Here is a 9193-nt window from a genome sequence, read left to right as displayed (position 1 = left end):
AAAAAAAAAAAAAAAAAAGCAAAGAACTTGCTAAAACAAAAGCTTCAACTTTATGGAGAAGACACAAAAGAAGGGGAAAAAAAAGCAGAAATCTCACCCTGCAAGTGAACTGAGAATAAATGAGGCAATGACGCACCATCCAGTGACGGTGGAAGCAGTAACAGTAGCATAATCAAAGAAATATACAAGACTAATTCGAGAAACACGAGTTCCAACAAGAATTGTCATGAATATCCCCAGCGTCAAATAGTATAGACATTGAAAACACACAATCTGCGCAACAATAAGCCATGGATCCCACACTGCCGTTCCATAGAACATGACTTTTTCGATCCTCTTTCACCAATAATTCCAATTCCTCTAAAAATTGCACCGAACAAACAATCAATTGATTGAGTAAATTCAAAGCAAAGAATAATTTAACAGCGCTATAATCAGAAACCCTAATTTCGGCGGAAATCTGAGAAATTGAGCTGATGGAAAGTAAGATCAAAATTCTGAATCTGAAAAAAGAGCATAACAAGGATGAGTTCGGTGGCAATCGTCTCCGGTCTCCACCTAAACTCTTTTTCTTTGTAAAAGCATCGTCACAACCACATAACATTTTGTTTTATTTTATTTTTACCTTTTTAAAGTTAAAATAAATTAAATAAATTTAATATTTAAAATTCAAATATTTGAAAAATATTATAAATGAGTAATTTTTTTCCATAATAATACAACAACATAAAGGAGATTTGACAAATGTGAAATGTATACATACATTATTTCTGTTTTCATAGATAAAATTCATATATTTGAAATTGGAAAAGCGAAAAATGATACATATTTTACGGCTTCATTGGCCTATAGACTTTTCGATGTTGAAATTTTTGAACCCTTCTTTTAATTGGAATTACGAACATGAATATTTGATTGTTAGGTCTGCAAAGTAAAAGGGTTGGTAATTGTATTAAAGACATCTAATCCAAATAAATTTATTTTGTAGAAACTTCTCCAGAATTTTGTATTGCTACTGTTGCTGTAAATAAAGAGTTGGATACATACCAACATGTGAGACCGCATAGCGCAGTGGATTAGCGCGTTTGACTTCGGATCAAAAGGTCGTGGGTTCGACTCCCACTGTGGTCGACACTTTTAGCTGATTATTGTTTTCCACTTTTTGCAAGGAAAGATGGTGGTATCAGCTACATTTTCATTTTTATTACTGATAACACGGCACTGATAAAGTGCTTTACATATTGTTACAATACAATTCATTCCAAATTTCGTGCATGAAAGCTGCAACATTGACTGAACATCAAGAGATGAGTCATTTGTTTCTGCAACTTCTCGCCTGGAAATGTACACTTAAAAGAGACAATACAGCTTGTTGCCATGACAATGTCCTAATTCTGGCCTCTCGATAAATAATTGCAAACAAATGAGTCAGGGACTAAAAAAGAAGAAGATTATGTCATTCAGAAACAGCCAACTATGATTCCTCTTGCTTAGCAGCAGTCTTCCTCCTCCTGGTAGTTTTCTTTGCTGTTACTGTTGCCTTTACCTTTTCCTTTTCCCCAGCTTCAACTGTTTCCTCATTCTCCACTGGAACTTTTACTGAGTTTATTTGGCTCCGCAGCCGCAAAATATCACCTTTTGCTGCTGCCATTTCATCTTCCAATTTCTTTGCTCTCTTCTCAAGACTTTCGCGTTCCTTGCCAAGTTTCATCACCAAGCTATGGGCATCTTCCAAATTTTCTTGGGCTTCTTGTGAAATTTGCTTCTGCTCAGAAACAGACTGTTGGAGCACTTCTCTCTCGTCTTCGAGGCTAGAATTACGAGAAGTAGCAAGCTCCAGCTCCTCTGCAAGTGCCAACACATTTCGGTTAATCTCGTCAAGAGATTCTGTAGCCTTTTCTAACTCGTCTTCCAAACTCTTTCGTAACTCTTTCTCTCGTGTAATTTGAGACTCCAGAAATTTTAACTCTTCTTCCAGTGTTGCAACAATGCTCTTTTCTTGTTTCAGTTCATTAGCAGCATGTTCTGCTTTCTTATAGACATCAACTAGCTCTGTCTGTAAGTTATCACGATTTTCAGAAACAGCTGCTAGTTCATCTGACATAGTGTGCATTTCTTCATTTGTTTTCTTTAGAAGCTCCCTAGTAGAGGTCAGCTCAGTAGCTAAGAGCTCTGCACCTTGTTTTGTCTCATCGATGTTCCTCTGTAATGATGTCCTTGTTTCCTCCAATTCCATCTGAAGTTTAGAAACCTCAGCTTCAAGTTTGGAGCAAAGATCCCTCGACTGCTCTAGTTGTACTGTTATATCAGAAACTTCACTTCGTGAATTCTCAAGACTTTCCTGAGTGACTTTAATCTCTTGCTTCAACTTGTTTACATTGTCCAGCTCAGCATCCATCATTCTCCTAAGGTTTTCTTTTTCTCGAGTCAGATCAGCAATTAGCACTTCATTATTACTTGCTTCACTTAAGGCAGTGCCAAGTTGTTCCTCAAGCTGGTGTAGTCTCTTCTCTTGTTCCCCCAACAGCTTCGCATCTGAAGCCACCTTCTCATCAGAATTGGACTTGAACTCACTGTATTCCTTTTGAGTAGCATGAAGCTCTTTTTTAGATTCATCTCTCTCAAGGAGCAAAGAATTTAATTGCACATTCAGGTTGTCTTCTGATACACGTTTCAACTCCAGTTCTCTCTCTCTTTTCTGGATTTCATCTTTAAGTTCTTTGATTTCTGAAGTCAAATTCATCAGCTGATCCTGGGATTGCTGATACATAGAGCTCAAACTATTTACCTCCGATTCTTTTTCAGTTAGTTTAGAGGTGCTACTCCAAAGACTCACCTCTTTATCTTTGATCTCTGTAGTAAGCAAAGTAATCTTTTCTTCAAGAACTTGTATCAAATCAAGCTTCTCTTTAAGCTCTTCCTGCAATTTCTTCTTATCCTCCTTCGTATGCATTAGGTCATTTTGAAGTCCCTTGATCTCAAATTTGAGCCCTTCAGCAATTTTTTTTTCGTTTTGCAGCTCCTGACCAAGGCTTATTACTGTAGTCTTCGCCGATTTTAACTGATTAACCAGAGCTTGCCGCTCTTCACCTTCTCGCCTAATTAGCTTATTTCGATCTTCCCTTTCGTTCAGCAATTCAGACTCAAATTGCTTCTTCATTGAAACAAATGCATCTTCCTTGTCCTTCAGCTTATTTTTCATCTGAGTACATGAAAGCAGATTTTAATTAGTAAACGCAACCCAAGAAACTAAAACTCAGTCTTTCTGCCTATAATCTTACAATTTGAAATGAACTTTAAGCTAATAGTCTAAGCATGTAAAGATCACTTGCAGGTGTTTTATGTTTAAATTGTTTGAAACAAGTTCAGGCCAAATGGTAACTAATTCAGGCAAGCTTGCACCCGCACCCGCACCCACACCCCACCTTAAAATAATTATATTCTGCAGTCTCTACTAAGAAAAACGTTGCTAAAAATATATAGTACTAAGAAATGTCTCTAATAAAAAATGTTGCTAAGAATAATTTGTACCTTTAGGTGCAACAATTGCATCATGCAATAGAAAAACAATGTCAGTAAGATTACAACTGACAAAAGATATAGAGAGCTTACAGATTCAATGGTTGCATCTGAAACTGCCTTCTCATTTCGAGCCAAGGCATAAAGAGAACCAAGCACGCCTGAACCAACAACACCAAGTCCATTAAGTAGAGAAACGGAGGGATTCCCTGCACTTCCTTGGATTGTTTGCTGGTTACAAGAAAGTATTGACTGAGAGCATATAAAGCTGAGGAGAATGTAGAAATGCAAGTATACCAGAATTTATTCTCTCAATCATTTTTCAAGGAATTACTAGGTATAAATTCAGACCTCTGTTTCCTCTTTCTGCGGCTGCCCTTGAGAATCTGTATAGTATGAGAGCAGAGTTAGTCACACTGGGAAAGGTTTCAGAGGTTATAGGGGTAAAAATTCTTCACTAATCTAAGTACTAACTAGTTCGCAGTATCTGGAAAAACCTTTCAGATATTGACCACAATCACAAATAACAAAATGTAAGCCATTCCAATTAATCATCAGGAAAATTATGCTATTTATTACTAGTCATTTACCAGAACAACAAAATACAAAGCAAAAGAGATTAAATGCACTCACTTCTGATAAATAAGCCAGTAATGAATAACTATGGAAAGAAGCAATGTTATCTCTGTCTCTGATATGAATATGTACTTCCTTATGCTACGTTTAAATCTCCTCACCGCAACATTCAGAAGCGTTTTCTTATGCTACATTACCATCTCCTCACTGCAACATTTAGAAGTGTATACTTTCACCATGACAGCCAAGGTGAAAAGCGTTATCACACCCAGGACCCCACTCTTCTTATCCAGATGCAGTTAACTTGCATTCTCATCCTCCCTTTTTTCCTTCCTTTCTCTCTCTCTCTCTCTCGTGAAATAGCAATCAGGATCGAGTGAAACCATAAGAAGAGTACTGACAAAGGAATGATGGAATAGACTCATAGATTCATAAGTGGGGAAAAGTTTCTAAGAAAATTAGAAACAGAATTTATTGGCAGGGACATCATTGATAATCTTAGTACTCTTAGATTTAACTAGAAGCAATTATTAATGGCTTTTTTTGAACTGTAAGCATTAATTTGCACATGAAGGAAGAAAAAAATTGGACACCAAGCACTTGTGCCTCCCAGAGGTAATCTTATTAATAAAGGGGAAAACGGGAGATATCTAATCCAAATCTGAAGGAAAAATGCTATTTAGGAAACAAGTGTAATGACTATATACTATTTAGAATGCCTAAACTTGGACACTTAGGTTAGGAAACCATTGTCAATTCCAGAATATCTTAAACAACATTCTTCTCAAATACCTTTCAGAGGCAAGATAATATATTGGGCATAACCCTTAAGTCTGTCAATTGTTGACGTACATTAGTTCCAGTGATAATAATAAGTTCAAAACCTCACATGACTCGAACTGAAAACTGCTGTTTTTCAGCCAATGAAACAAGAAAATAAGCACTTGAAATTACTGCAACCATTTTAAGTGCCAAATCAGCAGACTACCATACCTTAGATCTACCTAAGAATCGCCCAAGACTATATATTGGGGACAACCCTTAAATTTGCCAATTGTTAACATACATTAGTTCCAGCAATAAGAAGTTCAAAACCTAACATGACTCTTAACTGAAAACTGCTGTTTTTCAGCCAAGAAAATAAGCACTTGAAACAAATGCAACCATTTTAAGTGAGAAATCAGCAGCAGACTACCATACATTAGATCTACCTAAAGAATCGCCAAATTTTGTTATCATTAATTTGAAGCATCTCAACTGATAGAAAAAAAAAAATGGCAATGAAGGTAAATCTCTAAAAATAATAATCTATTGTTAACTACAGTGAATTACTTCAAGAAAGTCGTATTGGTTACCATGAAGTCACTGAAATGGACCTAGCTTTTATCATATTCATGGATTCTACAGACTAAACACATGGCAACTAAAAGAAAGTAAGAACCCTTTGCTAAATCATCTTGTCATTAATTTGAAACATCACGGATAGAAAAAGAGTAAATGACAACAAAGGTAAATCCCTAAAATAAGAATCCATTGCTAACTATAGTGCAATAGTTGAAGAAATTCGTACTGCTTAACATTTAAACCGACATAGCCTTAATCATATTCATCGATTCTATTAACTAAACACATTTTGACTTAAAAGAAACGGAGAACACCTTCGCTAAATCATCTTGTCATTAATTCGAAACATCACAGATAGAAAAAGAGTAAATGACAACAAAGGTAAATCCCTAAAATAAGAATCCATTGTTAACTATAGTGCAATAGTTGAAGAAATTCGTACTGCTTAACATTTAAGCCACTTAAATGGACCTAGCCTTAATCATAATCATCGATTCTATTAACTAAACACATTTTGACTTGAAAGAAATGGAGAACACCTTTGCTATATTATCTTGTCATTAATTTGAACTGTCATGAAGGTAAATCCTTAAATAAGAATCTATTGCTAACTACCGTGAATTAATTCAAGAAATTCGTACTGCTTAACATTTAAGCCATACCTAGCTTTTATCATATTCAATGGATTCTATTAACTAAACACATTGTGCCTTTGCTAAAAAATATTTTGTCATTAACTCGAACCCTATAAATCACAATGCAATTACTTCAAGAAATTCATTGATTCTACCAATTTAATAACACATTACTACTTAAAGAAACGGAGAACTCTTTTGATTCTTTCAACTCAAAGCAAAGGGGCAAGAATGATTAACCTGTTGACAAGCCTTCGAGAGCTCTTGCCCTCAAATTGAGAAGTGGAAGAACTGAGAAACCCACAAAAAGAATCGTTCTTCTGTTGCAGAAATCACTTTCCTTTTGATTTTCCGAGTGCAAACTTGCCATAACCGGCCTCTTCTTTCTACATCTTTGGGCATTTATTGGGCAAGAAAGCAAAGGTGTAAATTGGGAAGAACATAATGAAGAAGATGAAGCAGAAAATGGAGAATGAGGAAAACAAGAAGTTGCCATTATTAAGTTAGTGGATTTCTCTTGATTTCAACTCACAAAAAGTGATAAAAAGAAACAGATTTTCAGAGGCCAGTGATTGCTCTTATATGTTAGTACTAAAATTAAAAATTTTGAGGACCAGATTACCCTTGCTTCTAATTGTCCCAACTCCTTCTACTTCGGGAGATTTCAGTATTTTAAACTCTTTGTACTCCCTCCAAATTTAGATTTATAATTATGCATAATCAGATAAAAATTTACAATTTGGGGTAGGTAAAATTCGGGTAGAGATTATAAGATGGAATCGAATTTACTAATAATGTGAAAATTTAGGTCAAATATATTTCCATCGTAAAGATGAGCTATGGTATTAATTGAGTGGGTAGATTTTGGGTACAAATGGATTTTAATTATTTTTTAAAGAAAAAAATTAGAGAAATGTGATGATTTTTATTGGTTTCAATCAAGTATTCGATATTCATATTGAGAGTAGAGCTGTCAAAAAGGGTCATCCCAGCCCCACCGGGCCCAAGCCTCGAGTGCCAAGGAATTTGAAGGGCTAGGGTGGGCTGGCCCTTCATTTGGTAGGGCTTGAAAATGCTCAACCCAACCCAACCCTAGAAGGACCGAGGGCTAGGGCGGGCTAGCCCTTCTGTTTTTCTTTTTAATTTTTTTTTCTTTTCAAACTTATAATTCTATAACATCAAAAAATGAAAAGATTTTCAAATCAAATATGACAAACAATGATGTTGTTTTCAATAATACTAACAAAAATCCAGTGTAATTATCATGTATCTCGCATACTGGATATGCGAGTGAGATAAGAGAGTGACAAGCAAGATAGGAGGGAGCCGAGGGCGCGAGATTTGTATATGTATCCTAGATACATGCAAATCTACTTGGATAGAGTGTATCTAGAACAAATTAACCCAATTTTGAGTCCATATATTTCGAGATACTATCTAGGTACGAAGATTTATAATATTACAACATAGCGTGTATTCAAATAATTAGATTATATATTAGTGAGATTATTGTAAATTACTCTTAAATAAAACTTTTTGGCCCATGGGCCGACCCCGTCCCAGCCCCGATCAAGCCTCAAGGGCCAAGGGTTTATATGGGTCGAACTTATAAGCCCTAGTTTTAAATGGGCTTGAAAAATCTTATCTCAACCCTACCCCAATAACGGGTAGGGTTGGGCCGGCCCTATGGGCTAAACCCATTTTGACGGCTCTAATTGACAGTAATTAATTAAATTTAGATTTTCTTCGGCTAGATAGTTTTGCATTTTTTTGGTTGGGTAAAATGTTCACTAGTAAACATGACTTTATAGCCCTATTAGGTTTCATGGCTAAAAGATACTTATTACTCCACTACAATTTTTATAGATTAGATGCTAGATGTATGATATCACTCGCATAATAATATAGTGATTTGAATTTCGAGAGTCAAATAATATATATTTTTAATGGTAATATTTAGTGCATATTTTCTCCTAGACTATAATAGAGCTATATGCTAATTAGGTCTAAAATTTAGAAAGCATAATGTCATACATAATTTTACATTCAATCCACGTAATGAAGACCACGTGTCATTTTGATGAATATATGCCAAATGACAGTGGGAGCACCTTTATCCATAACCTTATCATTTTTTCCTCTTTCGAATCTAAGCCATTTTCGACATGAGCCTAAATAATCAAATGCATGATAATGTCGTTGTCGACATTTAATAAGTAGTTTTGATTATATAATTTGAAGTTAAAAATTGAAATATAAAAATTAAGTATGTTTTTAATATTTAAAGTTGCTATTTGATTATATATTTTGAAGTTAAAAATTGAAATATAAAAGTTATGTTTTTAATATTTAATGTGTTTGAAAGATACATTTTAATTTAAAAAATATTTGATTTTTTGTGAGGAAAAATCAAATGTAATTTCTCCAATCAACTATCTGAACCAGTTTTTGAAAATTTGAATTATTATTTTTAAAGATAAATTCTTAAAATTTGATTCAAAATTTTTAGTCCAATAAATTTTTAAAATCTAATTCAATATATATCCGCCTAATTCTCTCGTGAGATCACATGATTCACATATGTAGTAGATATACCTTTAATTGTTTAACTTGTAAAAATTGTGACAAACTAAAATCATCTTAAGTACTCTAATTTATATTCATCCTTTTTAATCAAATGGTCCCTTAGGTTTGGAGTAATTTTGTTGTACAAATTAAGCACTTCTAGATCAACTGACAATACTCAATCTAAAATGGCTCACTTAAAAGAAGTAACAAAAATACCATATGTGTTCCACACCATTAAGTCTCAAATGAGTTTTTCTTATTAAAAAATAAATTAAAAAAATTTAAGCGATTCCCTATTTTTCCGTTTTATTTTTTTTTTAGAGCTGAAATTGGACAACAAAAAGATTAAATTAAATTGGGTAAGAAAACATCTTTATTGAGGTCATTTATGTTGGCGTTTACTTGATCTTAATTGGAATTTTTTTAAGGTACAACAAAATATTTATTATAATTGATTTTTATTTTTTTTCTTAAAAGGAAAAATAGTCCTATTTCTCCGAGGAAAATGTTTTGAACTTGGTTCTTAGGGTTAAAAAACTTTGTTCTAACTT

The 9193-nt window shown here is 34.1% G+C and overlaps 2 protein-coding genes and 1 non-coding gene across 4 annotated transcripts in view; 1 reads left to right on the top strand and 2 right to left on the bottom strand.

The window, feature by feature from the left end:
- The window catches only part of LOC102603350 (protein SYS1 homolog), a 3542-nt gene extending 2956 nt beyond the window's left edge, over positions 1-586 (bottom strand). For both annotated transcript variants that reach the window (XM_006343054.2, XM_006343053.2), the window contains exon 1: positions 98-586. In XM_006343054.2, the coding sequence (XP_006343116.1) occupies positions 98-321 (224 nt within the window). In that variant the 5' untranslated portion in view covers positions 322-586. The remainder of the gene's footprint in view (positions 1-97) is intronic.
- Positions 587-1057: 471 nt separating this feature from the next.
- On the top strand, positions 1058-1131 carry TRNAR-UCG (transfer RNA arginine (anticodon UCG)). Its single transcript has one exon. It is a non-coding gene; the product is annotated as a tRNA-Arg (tRNA).
- Positions 1132-1181: 50 nt separating this feature from the next.
- On the bottom strand, positions 1182-6676 carry LOC102603010 (MAR-binding filament-like protein 1). Its single transcript, XM_006343052.1, has 4 exons — positions 6315-6676; positions 3871-3905; positions 3613-3750; positions 1182-3202 (listed from the first exon to the last, which is right to left on the bottom strand). Exons 1-4 carry the CDS (start codon positions 6568-6570, stop codon positions 1475-1477), a joined length of 2157 nt encoding a protein of 718 aa, XP_006343114.1. The 5' UTR covers positions 6571-6676; the 3' UTR covers positions 1182-1474.
- Positions 6677-9193: the final 2517 nt, after the last annotated feature.

This window comes from Solanum tuberosum, unplaced genomic scaffold (genome assembly GCF_000226075.1).
Source record: "Solanum tuberosum cultivar DM 1-3 516 R44 unplaced genomic scaffold, SolTub_3.0 scf00040, whole genome shotgun sequence".
Lineage (NCBI taxonomy): Eukaryota > Viridiplantae > Streptophyta > Magnoliopsida > Solanales > Solanaceae > Solanum > Solanum tuberosum.
This window is presented reverse-complemented; position numbering and strand designations above follow the sequence as displayed.

Bases quoted from the DNA above. Each gene is read 5' to 3' on its own strand.
- LOC102603010 (XM_006343052.1), bottom strand. From the start codon at position 6,570: ATGGCAACTTCTTGTTTTCCTCATTCTCCATTTTCTGCTTCATCTTCT. The intron at 3,906-6,314 runs GTTAATCATTCT...CATACTATACAG, and splicing joins TCTCGAAGGCTTGTCAACAG to ATTCTCAAGGGCAGCCGCAG. The intron at 3,203-3,612 runs GTAAGCTCTCTA...TCATGTACTCAG, and splicing joins CAGATGCAACCATTGAATCT to ATGAAAAATAAGCTGAAGGA.